Source organism: Aquarana catesbeiana, linkage group LG02 (assembly GCF_042186555.1).
Source record: "Aquarana catesbeiana isolate 2022-GZ linkage group LG02, ASM4218655v1, whole genome shotgun sequence".
In the NCBI taxonomy this organism is placed as follows: Eukaryota; Metazoa; Chordata; class Amphibia; order Anura; family Ranidae; genus Aquarana; species Aquarana catesbeiana.
The window spans coordinates 701,336,321-701,353,326 of NC_133325.1; the positions used below are offsets into that span (position 1 = coordinate 701,336,321).

General features: G+C 43.1%; 1 protein-coding gene across 1 annotated transcript in view; it reads right to left on the reverse strand.

The window, feature by feature from the left end:
* The window catches only part of LOC141129115 (LHFPL tetraspan subfamily member 7 protein-like), a 299,057-nt gene that overhangs the window by 173,777 nt on the left and 108,274 nt on the right, over positions 1-17,006 (reverse strand). Inside the window, exon 2 of the mRNA XM_073616919.1 lies at positions 12,853-12,991. Within this exon, the coding sequence (XP_073473020.1) occupies positions 12,853-12,991 (139 nt within the window). The remainder of the gene's footprint in view (positions 1-12,852; positions 12,992-17,006) is intronic.

The following is a 17,006-nucleotide window of genomic DNA, read 5'->3' on the forward strand; positions in this document are numbered from 1 at the left end:
ATCTGGGTTTATTGTGACCTTATGACCAATATAATGAAGCAATTGTTACCTTTAGGCTCCTTTAAAAGGGACACCCCTCTGCACCATCCTAGCAGGGGATCCCTGACTGATCACCCGCTGAATCGGATCAGAACGGAAACAGATGTCACATATGTAGCTTCTGTGTCTGTTCCATTTTGCCATCCATTGTGTGATAGAGGAAAAATGAACCCATGTAATCACTATTAGAGGCCGGATATAAACAGTTGTGTGTCCAACTATTTTTATCTATATCTGGTCGAGTTTGCAGAAGTAGACCTGGACCCAAACGTATTACATTCAGTGCAACAAAACTGAACAGACCCGGATGTAAGCAGATATAAACAGACACACATCCTGTTACACCCCGCCGCCCATAGGAAACTATTGCAATTTGTTTCTGGTCCATCTACTCATAGGGCAAAAATGGACTGACGGAACACTCATATGAAATAAGCCCTATTTAAAATGTGCTTTCAGATATTGTTTAGAAGGGAAAAGGAGCAGAAGTATGGGCTAAGCTCAACTTTTAAAAGAAAGATGAAGATTTGCATGCAGATCCAACTTCTGATATCTTTGGAACTAATTATCCCTTGGCCATAGCATTTTCACTGAAGGCAACCTTTGACTATGTATTTTTCCCTGGTTTGCTCAGTATGATTTGCCCATGCTTGTCTAAACTCTAACTGTAAGTTATTTAGTTTCCTAAAGCACCATGTATCATAGAACACTGTTTGACCTTGTTTCATGCTTTTTGTATTTCAATGCTGCCAATGTTCTCAATCTTCTTTCAGCCATATCCTATCTACATGCATTTGTTCGAAGCATTGGCTGAACGTCATTCGTCTACACCAGCTTTCTGATAGTGTCAATGGTGGATTAAACCTGCATAAAATGTGTCTGCCTGTATTCTCCACCAGAGCAGCATTTGATGGGTTAACAACACAGAAGCACAATTGGGAGACAGTTGTCACCACATAACAGAAGGTTCCAAAACAAGGACCCTCAAGGCAGGATCACCAGATATTCTTTTGATGAAGATTGAAAAACAGCTTTTGAAATGACATAACAATGTTAAAGCTTATATGAGATTTTAAAGTATAACAAAAGGCAAAACTTTTGTTCTTTTTTTGGATGGAGTGGAGAGGGATTAGAACACCTGTCAGGTTTTTATTGTTGTCTGTGTCTCTGTTAGGGACAATCACCCTCTCCTTTTTTGCTGTTATTACCAAGAGTAAAAGTGAGAGAAAATCCCAAATTTTGGGTTGTCACCAGAACTGCAATAGAGGGGAAATACTGTCAAGGGGGACACTAGTTCTGGTGACCCTGGTGACAAGAAGGGATTCCCTCACTTGTAGGGGCTTCCCCTAATTTCCTGTAACAGGAAGTAAAGGGAAATCTCTCAATGGGACACACAGGACAAAAAATAACCCTCCTTTACTTTATACAAAAAGTTGTAGTCCAAATTAGGAGCAAGCAGCCAACGGTGACAACATTGCTCATCAATGTAAATGAACAGTTACATAGTAACGGTGAAAAAAAAAAGACACAAGTCCATCAAGTGCAACCAGTAAAATACTGAGCATTGTCATCCTAGAATAAGAAATGTGTTACTGCCAGAAAATAAAGGGAAAGCCATTATGGCACTGGCAGCTACCACATCTAAGGAGTGCTAAGCTGACATATATTACATTTTTGTTCTTAGGTTTAGATACACTTTAATTTACAGGTCATTCATATTTTTTACCTAAAGTATATATCTGACAGCACCACCTAGCAAGTCAGCGTTTTGTAATATATTTTCTTAGGCTGCCTGTGACATTTCCTTCTAACAGTTTCCTTTCAGTGTGACATTTTTTTCCTTTGCAGACTGGTCATTTTACGATTGCTGCTGTCAGCATGTCAAGGCGTTCCATCAAAAGCGATGAGGCAGGCTCCATGCACTGCTGACATCAATGGGAGCAGCCTTCCCTTCAGGGCTTGCTCAGACCTTCACAGATAAGGCTGCGGAGTAACATTTCCTAGCGATTCCAGCTATAGTAAACGCTGCTCACATTTCTCGCTTGAAACACAGAATATTTACACATGTGTTGCTAATTTTTTGTCTGGCTTTTACTGAACAAAGAATTCTGGAAAGGCCTAATATGAACGTCACCCAGTGACTGCTGTGTCTCCCATTTGTGCTCTGACCTTAATTCATCCATAATATTCTTTCTCATTAACCAAATTGAAATGGTAATTTGCAGAGTTACTTAGTGTCAGAGCTTTTAAGGTCATGTGGCCTGTAGCATTCTGGGAGAGTTTGGTGGAGTCTGACCCATTAGCCTGATCGAAAAGGCCCAGTAAATTTTTCCCCTGTCGATATTCAAGTCCTTCAACCTGTTATTTATAATGTGTTGTTTCTTGGTTAGAAAAAAAAAAGCTGAAGGGCTTCATTCTGTTATAATCCAACATCTTTTTTCTTGCTCACTCATCTACAATGAAGGGGAAGTCTGCCAAAGTCAGCAAGACTACAGACTGCTGCAGCTTTGGCAGGGTGTTCAGTGCTTATTATCCAGGAAACGCCTGTGGCTGGTGAGAAGATGGTGGGAAGACACGGCGGTGGGTGGTGGTAAGAGGGCAATAGGGAGTTTGGCCATATACGGAAGGATGTCTGGCCATTACCGTGCCCACACATATATTACTTGCAGATTTCATTTGAATCTCAGTGAGTTTATTAAAACACACACACAGATTGGTATTTACAGTATAACTAAAGGTAAAACTTTTTTTTGAGTTATGGATAGAGTGGAGAGGGATTAAAACCCCTCTCAGGTCCCTACTGATGTGTCTGTGAACAGTTTAGTTACTGTGTTTATTGGTGTATAACGTGCGCTTTTTCACCCTGAAAATCAGGCGCAAATAGCGTGTGCGTGTTATACGCCAGAACTTCAATTTTAGCTGCCTCGGAGGGGACAGGGAGGGGGGAGGGATGAGCGCCGTCAGATTACATACATTGAGAATCTCCTGTTTGCTTGGCGGCCTCTGTAATAGGAAGTCCCATCTCCTGGGCCGCCATTGAAACACTGTTCTGTCTATCATAGGAGATTCTCACTGTATGTAATCTGTCGGCACTCGTCCCGCCCCCCCTCCCTGTTCCCTCTAGGCTGCAGATGGGCATCGATCAGGCTGCACTGATGGCAATGGGGAGGCTGTTGCATCGAAGACAATGGTGAGGTTGCTGCACTGATGGCAATGGTGAGGCTGCTGCATTGATGGCACTTGTGAGGCTGCATTGATGTGAACTGATGAGGCTGCATTGATGGCACTTGTGAGGCTGCAGATGGGCATTGATCAGCCTGCATTGATGGCAATGGTGAGGCTGCAGATGGGCACTGACCCTTACTTTGCTTCAAAGTTCCTTATTTAAAATGTAAGTTTTTTTTCCTGAAACTTCCCTCATAAAATGAATGTGTGTGTTATAAGCCTGAGCGTGTTATACGCAGATAAATACGGTACTTCATTGCAGTGATATTTTAGCAAGTCACAGCCCACCTTTGCCAAAAGGTAGACCTACCTTGATAAAACTTTGCTGCGATAAAGCGGCTAAACTCCTATCAAAGTCCTTTGAGTTCTTACTATATCTGCAGATATTGATGTAACAGCTGCCCTGGGCTGACTAAATTTAGTATATTGCTTTGCTGTAACCAGCTGAGCTGCAATTTACATGTTAGGTCTGATTAGGTATATCCATAACCTGATGGCTGATTTCTTCTGCCTGACTCTGGAAGAACGTACTAGAAATAGTATGGGAGGATCAGTCACTGGATAATGAATAGTTATCTGACCTTAGCCAATCCATGGGAGGCTAGCTCAAAAGCTGTGGCTGGGGAGATAATAAATGTTTGCGAGGATCTGTTTAGCTCTCTCTTCCCTTGGGGCTTACCTCCTGGGAGCATGCGTGTGTTTCAGACAAACCTTGCTACTAGTCCTCAGGATGTGCTAGGGCTGAGGGCCAGAAGGAAGCTGGACTTAATATATATACAGTATATATATATATATATATATATATATATATATATATACAGTATATCTATATATATCTATAGATATATATATAATAGCTGTACGATTCTGGCTAAAATGAGAATCACAATTTTTTTGCTTAGAATAAAGATCACGATTCTCATGGCGTAACATCATCTTTCACATTATACAAAAAAATTGGGTTAACTTTACTGTTTAGTTTTTTTTTTAATACATTGAAGTGTATTTTTTCCCACAAAATTTGCATTTGAAAGACTGCTTCGCAAATGCAGTGTGACATAAAATATTGCATCAATCACTATTTTATTCCTTAGGGTCTCTGCTAAAAAAAATATATATCTTGTTTTGGGGATCCAAGTAATTTTCAAGTAAAAAATACTGATTTTAAAGCAGAACTGCGGGCAGTGAGCAGAGAACTCTCCACACTTGTTACATGAATGAATCAGAAATTCGGCATGGAGATCGTGAAGGGGGTTGAATCGAGATCACGATTTTTTAACGATTAATCGTGCACCTCTAAGAACACTGAAGAAATTACACTTTGCTACAATGTAAAGTAGCGAATGTACAGCTTGTATAACAGTGTAAATTTGCTGTCCCCTCAAAATAACTCAACACACAGCCATTAATATCTAAACAAAAGTGAGTACACCCCTAAGTGAAAATGTCCAAATTGGGCCCAAAGTGTCAATATTTTGTGTGGCCACCATTATTTTCCAGCACTGCCTTAACCCTCTTGGACATGGAGTTCACCAGAGCTTCACAGGTTGCCTCTGGAGTCCTCTTCAACTCCTCCATGATGACATTATGGAGCTGGTGGATGTTAGAGATCTTGCGCTCCTCCACCTTCCATTTGAGGATGCCCCACAGATGCTCGATAGGGTTTAGGTCAGGAGACATGCTTGGCCAGTCCATCACCTTTACCCTCAGCTTCTTCTCAGGTAGTGGTCATCTTGAAGGTGTGTTTGGGGTCGCTATCATGTTGGAATTCTGCCCAGTAGCCCCGTCTCTGAAGGGAGGGTGCTCTGCTTCAATATGTCACAGTACATGTTGGTATTCATGGTTCCCTTAATGAACTGTAGCTCCCCAGTGCCGGCAGCACTCATGCAGCCCCAGACCATGACACTCCCACCACCGTGTAGGCAAGACACACTTGTTTTTGTACTCCTCACCTGGTTGCTGCCACGATTGACACCATCTGAACCAAATAAGCTTATTTTGGTCTCATTAGACCACAGACATGGTTCCAGTAATCCATGTCCTTATTCTGCCTGTCTTCAGAAAACTGTTTGTGGGCTTTCTTGTGCATCATCTTTAGAATAGGCTTCCTTCTGGGATGACAGCCATGCAGACCAATTTGATGCAATGTGCGGCGTATGGTCTGAGCACTGACCCCACACCCCTTCAACCTCTGCAGCAATGCTGGCAGCACTTATACGTCTATACGTCTAAGGGGGCAGAGAACACTGTTATGGGCATAGTCACCCCCATAGCAGTGTCCTCTACCACCCTTCACATCACCCCCCACCCCCCCTGAACCCTGTATTCTGAACACAATGCACTCCTGATCCCTGCATTCTGAGTGTATAACGCACTCCTGAACCCTGCATTCTGAGCGTAAAACGCACTCCTTATCCCTGCATTCTGAGCGTAAAACGCACTCCTGATCCCTGCATTCTGAGCGTAAAACGCACTCCTGATCCCTGCATTCTGAGCGTAAAACGCACTCCTGATCCCTGCATTTTTTACTTCATTAGTGTTGTTCAAGTAGATGTTCATCTCTAAGGTTGCCTACCCTTGCTGTAGAGGGTGTAATGAAATTTTTGAAATCTTTTACCTGCTCTCGTCTCACAGACAGTGGTGCACAGGAGTAAATAAAGTTGGCTTTATCTTGGTTTGCCCCCTGCCAACAGGATCCACTAAGAGCTGTAAAGGAAACAATGGTTATAGGACTCTTTTCCCTGATGCAAATGACTGAGTAAGTCCCTCTGCAAGAAGGACTATGACTCAAACAAACCTTCCTAACAGTAAATTAACCCCATTTTCAAATAAAGCCTCCACAATGAAATATAGCATAGTTACAGTTCATATGTCTGTTGCTAATCCACACAATTCCTTCTAGGCGCAGAATTAGAATAAAAGTACCCACCAGTATACGTACTCAGTAAAATGCTTACAACCATAACAACTTAGCATTTACAGTATATGAAAAGGAAATGGATTCTTCTAGTTTTAGAGCATATTTTTATAATTTGGGTGGAGAGCTTCATGGTATTTTTATATTTGTTCTGAAGCTGATTCAATTGTAAATGAGTGGTTGACATGTGACAGATAAACAATGCTAAGAGCTATAAAATACAGGGAGAGTAGAAGGAAGGAAGGAAGGAAGCTGGACACAAGAATTTTGCATTATTTGGGATGTGTAACAATCTTGCAGCATAAACCTGAATACTGTATTTTTCTTCCTGCTTGTATTTTAGATTTAACTTTACAAGTCTGTAGGAAGTGTTGAGTTTTAATTGATACAATTTATAACATGTCTAAAATAAGTAGGCTATAATAACAGCATGTAGAATTCCTAACAAACAAACCCATTTGGTTAGAAAGCTTGCATCTTTAATAGCTTAAAGGTGCAAAAAAATAAAATAAATAACAAACATGTCATACTTACCTGCTCTGTGCAGTGATTTTGCACTGAGCAGCTCCAATACTCCTCTTCTAGGGTCTCCCGCCGGCACTCCTAGCCCCTCCCTCCTGTCGAGTGCTCCCAGAACAAGCAGCTTGCAATGGAGGTACTCAAACTGGCGCACTCCCAAGCCACTGCTCTGCGTGTCCATTCAGACACAGAGTTGCGGCTCGGCCCTGCCCCCTCTCTCTCCTTATTGGCTCAATAACTCCCACTTCAGTATCAGCCAATGAGGGGGGAGAATCCCCAGAGAGCCGATGCTGTCGAGCACATCACTGGATCAGTAGGGAGCTCAGGTAAGTAATAGGGGGGCTTTGGGAGCTGAAGCACACAATATAGAATGCATGAAGTAAAAAAACCTACAGCCTTTATAACTACTTTAAAGGTGACTTTTCAGTAACTTTACAAATCTGCAGGAACAAATTCCTGGCATGTTACAATATACAGCAACAGTATATTTTATCAATAAAGCTGAACCTTTTATTATTAATAAAGCAATTCTTGAACCTCTATGCATGGTTCCCTAGAGTGAGATGATATCATCAGTCTGTTGCAGGCAGGAGGAAGCATTTTCTGAGTCTCTTCTACCTCATGATCAGACTGCAATATTGTAATTTTTATCAAGTCAAGGTGACAGGCAGTAGCGCAAGGGGCATGATTACATTATTTATTATTGTGTCATCTAACCATGGGTGATGCCAGGGCAAAGATGGTACCAGAAAAAGATGTAAGCTTTAAGGCAGGTCAGTACCATGATCTGCATGAAAAGTAATACATACTTATCTATTACTTAGCATGCAAATCTAAAGCTAGGGCTCCTCAAACTTAGCTAATAAATGTTAGCACTTATGTCAACAAATTTTCCTTAATTGATTGACCTGCCACAGGTCTGCATTACCAAATTACTGGCATGTCTCAAAATATAGCAGTATAGTTTCTCAACAATGCTTTTTTGCACAATAGTTCTGATGTCATCAATCTGGTATAGACATGAGACAAGTTCCTTCAGTCAATGGCTCCATTCAAGGTATATTTGTGCCGTTTTACAAGGGAACAGAAAGCAGGTTGGCTAATATTTATTTCACTTCTATCCAGTTAGACTTGCAGGGCACCATGCTATCTCACTTCTGTTCAGTTAGACTTGCAGGGCACCATGCCATTCCACTTCTGTCCACATAGGTCTGCAGGGCACTATGGCATGCCACTTCTATCCAGTTAGACCTGCAGGGCACTATGTCATCCCACTTCTATCCTGTTATACCTGCAGGGTACTATTCTAAGCCACTTCTTTCCAGTTAGAGCTGCAGGACATTATGCCATCCCACTTTTATTCCGTTAGACCCGCAAGACCCTATGCCATCCCACTTCTAACCAGTTAGACCTGCAGGGCACTATGGCATCTCACTTCCATCCACTTAGGTCTGTAGGGCACTATGTAATCCCACCTCTATCAATTTAAACCCGTAAGGCACTATGCTATCTCACTTGCACCCAGCTAAACCTGCAGTGCACTATTTCAAGCCACTTCTCCCCACTTAGACCTGCAGGGCATTATGTCATCCCATTTTTATCCAGGTAGACCCACAGGGTACAATGCCATCCCACTTCTTTCCAGTTTGACCTGCAGGGCACTATGCCATCCCACATCTTAAAGCTTTCTTGTTGATGACTATAAATGTGAAAATCATGTATTTTTACCCAATGTAGGCCCCTGCAAAGAAGAAGAGAGGCTCTGTAGGGTGCAGATTTATGTGACAAAAGGCTACATGCCCACCTAGAGGAACATGAGGGAGTCACTAAAAATGGATTGTATAAACCTCAGATTAAAGCACACTGAGTAGGACATCTGAATTTGACACAGCTGGAACGATTCCTTCATAGCATTAACAGTTCACAGCATTGGTTTCAAATCTATAGTTACTCTATAGGTCCAACAACAGAGATGCAGCAATGGTTACTAAAAAGATTGCAGAAAAATAAGGTCCCAATGACATGAGCGCAAAAGAGCGCAATTACACATGCTTCCATGAGGTCACTCTCTTTTAGTGGCACATTACCATCCATACAGAATAAAACAACATTATTCATCTTTCACATCCATTTTATAGGTATGTTAAATGCTATCTTAAGCTGGCTATAGATTTAAGGGAATGTAGAGGATAAGTAAAAATCAAACCTTAATACTGTACCTATATGATGCAGCTGCCCCATGCCAGTTCTAAGACCGAGAACTAAGTGATCACATGATCACTGATTGCTCAGTTTTTGGTCTGTTCGGGGCTGAGAGCAGCAGTCAGTTAACGCTCTCTGTTCTGTTCTTTTAACACTCACTAAATTATTGGGTAGGGGATGTGGCGGGCATGGCTGGCTCTGGCTCTCAGCCACGCATTGAAAGGTGGCAGCTAGGTGGATCCTCCTGACAATATTATCGATATCCTTTCTCTGCCGCATAGCCTGCTATCATCTAACTCATGGTCACAGGAGAATGAAAATAAGTGTACTCCGGTGACAAAAAAGCTTTGGCCATACTCCTCTGTTTAGAAGCCGGTCAGATTTTGCCTGTTTGTACTAATGTACTCTTAAGTACATTTTAGGTGTGATTCTGTGAAGCGGGAAGGAGACAAAGTAGGAGGTGGGATTAACATCAATTTATCAGAAGAAAAAACAGTAGCAATAGAGGCATCTTACTGATTGCTCCTTCCAATCTTCATAGTCACAGACAATAATTTGAATCTTATGAAAAATATCTGGACTTGGAAACTATTACCTCATATCTGTGCACAGATTTTAAAAGTAAAATCTGGGGACACCCTACTGACCGTGCCCATTTTTAACCACACCCACAAAACCATGTCCCCATTTGTAGTCACACCCACAAAACCATGCCCCCATTTGTAGTCACACCCACAAAATCATGCACCCCCATCACTTTTAAAGTAGTTGTAAACCTCAGTCATGGAAACTGAGCAAAGCACATATATCTAGTGTTTAGATCTCACATATTATAACTGCAGCATCTCCTCTGTGCTCCTGACAGATGAAGGAAGATTTTAACACTTTTCTGCCCTTGTTGTTGAGAGATGAGAAGACTGCAGATAAACAAGTAAAACCTATGTAGGGAGATTTGTTTCATCTCTGTGTATTATCCAAGGCTGTTCACTTCACTGGGTATATGTGAGGGTTTACAATCACTTTAATATGCCCCCAAACAATTAACAGACTTTTGGAGCAAGAGGTAGAAATTTGAGGTATAAAGACAAAATAAACAGATTTTAAATAAGTGGCACTAACATATGCATGCATAGTTAGGAAGGATGGCTTTGAAGGTATCTATGCATCAGGTGTCATGGTGTCAGTTGTCAAGAAGAAAAATATCCTCGCTAAGTGTGCCTTCTACTGCACAATGTAGCACACATATGGCTCCACCCACTGAGCACCTAGATGCTTCAATATAAGGGCAGAACATCACTAATAATCTGACTCATTTTTCATGCTCACAATGAAAAGAAAGGGAGTGTTTAAAAAAGCAGTGAATACCCTACTCTCAGCCTGATTGGCTGAGACATTGACTGTAAAGAGGAGTCAAAGTAAAAATTAATCAGTTAACTGGTAATGGTACCCAGTGAACATACAGAAATTCAAACACAAACTATAATTTACTTAGGGATTTATCAGCAGGAGATCACTGGATGGACAAGGGTCCTATGAGCATCCTCCTGTCATAATACATGGCCAAATGGCAGTACACCCCTTCTTCCAGTACACTCAGTAAAGAGCGACATCTAGGTGTCACTTCCAACCCTTCTTCCCGTACACTCAGTAAAAATCGACATCTAGATGTCACTTCCACCCCTTCTTCCCGTACACTCAGTAAAGAGCGACATCTAGATGTCACTTCCACCCCTTCTTCCCATACACTCAGTAAAAAGCGACATCTAGATGTCACTTCCACCCCTTCTTCCCGTACACTCAGTAAAGAGCGACATCTAGACGTCACTTCCACCCCTTCTTCCCGTACACTCAGTAAAGAGCGACATCTAGGTGTCACTTCCACCCCTTCTTCCCGTACACTCAGTAAAGAGCGACATCTAGACGTCACTTCCACCCCTTCTTCCCGTACACTCAGTAAAGAGCGACATCTAGACGTCACTTCCACCCCTTCTTCCCGTACACTCAGTAAAGAGCGACATCTAGGTGTCACTTCCACCCCTTCTTCCCGTACACTCAGTAAAGAGCGACATCTAGATGTCACTTCCACCCCATCTTCCCGTACACTCAGTAAAGAGCGACATCTAGACGTCATTTCCACCCCTTCTTCCCGTACACTCAGTAAAGAGCGACATCTAGGTGTCACTTCCACCCCTCCTTCCCGTACACTCAGTAAAGAGCGACATCTAGATGTCACTTCCACCCCTTCTTCCCGTACACTCAGTAAAGAGCGACATCTAGACGACACTTCCACCCCTTCTTCCCGTACACTCAGTAAAGAGCGACATCTAGATGTCACTTCCACCCCTTCTTCCCGTACACTCAGTAAAGAGCGACATCTAGATGTCACTTCCACCCCTTCTTCCCGTACACTCAGTAAAGAGCGACATCTAGATGTCACTTCCACCCCTTCTTCCCGTACACTCAGTAAAGAGCGACATCTAGATGTCACTTCCACCCCTTCTTCCCATACACTCAGTAAAGAGCGACATCTAGATGTCACTTCCACCCCTTCTTCCCGTACACTCAGTAAAGAGCGACATCTAGATGTCACTTCCACCCCTTCTTCCCATACACTCAGTACAGAGCGACATCTAGACGTCACTTCCACCCCTTCTTCCCGTACACTCAGTAAAGAGCGACATCTAGACGTCACTTCCACCCCTTCTTCCCGTACACTCAGTAAAGAGCGACATCTAGACGTCACTTCCACCCCTTCTTCCCATACACTCAGTACAGAGCGACATCTAGACGTCACTTCCACCCCTTCTTCCCATACACTCAGTAAAGAGCGACATCTAGACGTCACTTCCACCCCTTCTTCCCATACACTCAGTAAAGAGCGACATCTAGACGTCACTTCCACCCCTTCTTCCCGTACACTCAGTAAAGAGCGACATCTAGACGTCACTTCCACCCCTTCTTCCCGTACACTCAGTAAAGAGCGACATCTAGACGTCACTTCCAGCACCATAGTGTGAATGTACCCCAAATTCGGTAGAGTCTGTCGGGCCACTGGGGACATTGCCAGGACATTTGCTTGCAGGGGCAAACCCCCTCAAAACCGGAACTGTCCCCAGCAAACAGGGACGGATAATAACTTTAGTCTGAGGGAACTTAAAGCAAACCTGTTCTTTTCCCTTTCAGGGAAAGCAGCCATTTTGTGTTAATTCCCCCATCCACAGCAACATTAAATTCCTTTTCATTGCCCACTACTCCTGCAGAGAGCCAAATGGGATAATCTGTACTTCAGTTACAACGGAACATGTGACAGTGTTGGGATAATTAGTGCTGTCACATGGAGAGCCATATGTAAACTATGACTGAGGCAACTTTCCTTTCCTGGCTAAAGAAAACATAAATGGGATTTAAAGAAAAAAAAATGATAAGTGTTGCATATGTGTCTGCGGACGTCTGCATTAAAGTGCCCCTTTTAATGTTTCCTGTATAGACAAAGCACATATTTCCTTTAACCCACAAGGAAGCCTTTTTTATGTGCTGAAAGTGAACAAAACATTTTTTTTTGTTGAAAATTAGCTGCCTAAGGGTTTTGTGGGGTTGACAAAAGTTTATTTTTAAGAAACAAAGGGTGGAGAACTGTGTTTGGATTTACCAAATTGGCTGTTAGTTACAGTTCTGGTGGAAAAAATTTTATGAAGCCTTGATTGCACTCCAAACTGCAATGCAGACCAAGAGGGTTGCAAAGCTAAGTCAGGAGGGCCACGTGTTGGGCATCACTAACAAAGCCCTAAAAACAACTACATGAATAATTATCTACAGCCACGGCACCTCAGTGCCTGCTATTCCTTGTACTTCCATATCCTTCACATAGCCAGAAGCTGCCTGCTCTGCTTCATGCATAAAGAGTTACACTAAACATTTTTTTTTTCTTTAAACCTTAAATAGAAGGTTACCTGCTGCTGTCTGCATGTATCCTGCGAGCGTACACAGCCGTCTTTCACACAATCCACTGGGAAGAAACAAGGTCACGATGGCTAGCAGACAGCTCATAACCAAAAGAGCACAACCTCCAGAACACAGCACGGCACTTGTCTGGAATCACATAAAAAAAAAAAATGGCTGTCAGTAAATTATACACAAAGGCTTAAACACAACAGGGAGAATATGTCAAGATATACTTATAAGGTAACCTATCATCAAAGAATTGTACCTATAATATGTAGTGCGATATAAGACCTAAACCAATCATGGACAACATGCAGCTATCCAGTTGTCAAGGAACTGTAATTTCCACCATGCCTTGCCAATCACCTGACTTGAATCCAATAGAAAATCTATGGAAAGAACTAAAGATCAGAGTTCATAGAAGAGGCCCATGGAACCTTCAAGTTTTGAAGGTTGTGTGGAAAAATGGCCAAAATCACACCTGAGCAATGCATGCGACTAGTTTCTCCATACATGAGGCGTCTTGAAGCTGCCATTACCAACAAAGGATTTTGTACCAAGTATTAAATACATTTCAGTTAGTTCAATACTTTTTCCCTGTGTCATTCCATTGTATTACACATAACTTAATTTTTTAACTTATTTGCTTTGGTTTCTTTGTATGTATGGATTGCATAGGTTGTTATCGACATGTGAAAATTTAATGTCAATAGCACCTTAAAAATATATTTACCTAGAAAAGCTGACGTGTTCAATACTTATTTTACTCGCTGTATTTGAAATAAAGCTGACAGTGAATGGTCTATAGTAACATATACTGTAAACCATTTATTACACCAATATTGTAAATTTATGGATACAAACATCATTTTTAACCACTTCCCGCCCGCCCTATAGCGGATTGACGTCCGGGAAGTGGTTCCGTTATCCTGACTGGGCGTCATATGACGTCCAGCAGGATAACATGCCGCCGCGCGCCCTCGGGGGCGCACATCGCGGCGATCGGTGGAGTGGTGTGTCAGCCTGACACACCGCTCCACCGATCTTGGTAAAGAGCCTCCGGCGGAGGCTCTTTACCACGTGATCAGCCGTGTCCAATCACGGCTGATCACACTGTCAATGGGAAGAGCCATTGATCGGCTTTTCCTCACTCGCGTCTGACAGACGCGAGTAGAGGAGAGCCGATCGGCGGTTCTCCTGGCAGGGGGGGTCTGCGCTGATTGTTTATCAGCACAGCCCCCCCTCAGATCACCACACTGGACCACCAGGGATCGCCACTAGGACCACCAGGGAAGGGGCAACATGTGGATGGCCAGGTATGTACCGCATGGCCATCCACATGTGCCCAATGTGCCCAATCTTTGCCAATCAGTGCCCATAAATGGGCACTGATTGGCACCATTATGTTCCAGATATGCCCCCAATATATTTTATCAGTGCCACCTGTCATTGCCCATCGTGCCACCTGTCATTGCCCATCAGTGCCACCTGTCAGTGCCCATCTGTGCCCATCAGTGCCCACCTATCAGTGCCCATCAGTGCCACACATCAGTGCCACCCATAAGTACCCATTAGTGCCACCCATATGTACCAATCAATGCCACCTACGAGTGCCCATCAGTGCCACCTATGAGTGCCCATCAGTGCCGCATACCAGTGCCACCTATCAGTGCCCATCAGTGCCACCTATCAGTGCCCATCAGTGCCGCCTATCAGTGCCCATCATCAGTGCCCGTCAGTGCCACCTCATCGGTGCCACCTCATCGGTGCCCATCAGTGCCGCCATATCAGTGCCCGTCAGTGCAGCCATATCAGTGCCCATCATTGAAGGAGAAAATGTACTTATTTACAAAAAATTTTAACAGAAACAAAGAAAAACCGCAGAGGTGATAAAATACCACCAAAAGAAAGCTCTATTTGTGGGAACAAAATGATAAAAAATTTGTTTGGGTACAGTGTAGCATGACCCCGCAATTGTCATTCAAATTGCGACAGCGCTGACAGCTGAAAATTGGCCTGGGCAGGAAGGTGTCTAAGTGCCTGGTATTGAAGTGGTTAAACAATGTGATGAGATTCTGGACCAACAAGTGGACAAGGTCCATTATCAGCAGAAGTGTCAATGGTTTACCCTCCATGTTATGTTATAGGGCTCTGTCACCAGTGCTCTGATTTAAAATGTCTCTAAAGAAAAAGCTTACAGTGGTTTCCTGCCTCCTGAGGTTTGAAATGCCATAACCATTATACCCCCTGATCACACTTGGCGGTATATCAGGTATCTCAAAAATTAAATCAGCATCAATACTAATATTCCCAGCTGGAGTTGATTTCTGGCAACTCCACTGCACAGCCATTGAGCTATACATACCTTCTTGTTTTCTCCTTCTGAGATATCTATCCAGGTGGGTATTACCACAGTCCTTAAAATCAGGACAGAGCCCTGATAAAGGGAAATTTTTTGGCCCATGAAATGCACTGATTACTTTCTTTCCATTATCCCATTCATTCCTAAAAGACTAGTACGTACACACCAGTGTCCTACGTTTTTAAAAAGTAGAACAACATACAGAATTTTTGGCATTCATGTTCATTAGGCCTATTTAACCTAATAAAAACTGCTGCAACACTGAAATGAAAATGTAGAATGACCTTATCAGATCATGCAGTCAGTGTGTACATTTTGATGAAATCACAAAGGAGTCACTAATTCATTAGGAAATGTATGTTTTTTGGAGGGCTGTTTATGGCAAACTATGCCTTCTCTTCAATCCATCCACCTCAACATTTTTTACCTGGAGTCTTCCATATTGACCATCTCATTGGCAAGGACACATTTCTAGATAACTGGTAAATGTCAGACAGCCAAAATGCAGAAAGTCAAGGCAACCAAATGCAGTGCATAATACCCCATCATCTCCTGCTTCTGTTTTCCTTTTTTTTTTTTTGCTTCACCTCACCCTATATGCTTCTTCTGCTCTCAGTCATGAGGTAGGCCTACCATGTTCTAAAGAAGAAGAACCACTTCAGTTGATAAGCTCTGATCCCTCTTGTACCAAGTTGTAATGTAACTGTAATGTCTGCCTTCATTCTAATAAGCGATGTGCAAACTGTTGGCGCTATATAAATCTCCACACTTCTCTCCTGTACATACTTCCCCAGTTTATACCCACTGCGCTCCTTTTCTGAACATACTACCCCCTCTGATGTCTCTGCAAAGCCTTCTTTCACATACTGCCCCCTCTCATACCATCTGCCAGGGCCGCTGTTAGAAATCATGGGGGCTGTACAGCCTATCTGATGGGGCCCCCTTTGACCCCACCCTCAACCCCACCCCTGGCCCCTCCCCAGACTCCGCCTTAAAACAAAGTGCAGGTTATGATCATCAGCATTTATGATAACACACAGCAGCAGATTATGATCATCATCAGCGTTAACACACAGGCAGGTTATGCTCATCATCAGCATTTATGATTACACACAGGCAGCAAACGGGAGATTATAGCTCTGTCACAGTTTGTCACATGGTTGTTGGGTGCTGATCTTGTTAACTTATGATCCATAAGCCCAACAGCCATGTGACAAACTGTAATAGAGAGCCATGCACCTGCTGACTGCTACCTGTGTGTTATTATTATAGAACAGGTACAATATTCCATATATTCTATCCAGAATTAGATATTCACCCACCCCTGTGCACCCACGCAGTCTAACTCCCTCTGCTCCCTGTCAGCCACCACCGGCATCTTCTCACATCAGTCTCTCTGCACCTGAGGACTAGAGTTGAACAGAGTATCACAAGATCACTTTGCCAGGGAAGGCAGTGGGCAGCAGCTGCTTGCTGGAACTAATTGAGCAGCCAGAAGCACAGCAACATATGGAGGAGGGGTGGACGCACAATAGGATGTACATGCACCCTCCTCTGCTCTCCACATCAGGTCAACAGAGGGGCCAGGAAAATGTAAATATACACCCTCCTAACCAAGTAGTAGGGGGCATGTAATTTAGAAAGCCTTATTTTTTTATTTTGCACAAAAACTGTAAAGCTGCCTGGGTCCTCCTGTTGAGCTGATGGGGCCGGGCCCGGTACAACATGACCAGTTGTACTGCCTTATCAGTGGCCCTGCCCTCTGCACTCCTCTCTTGTACTGACTAACTACTAACTATT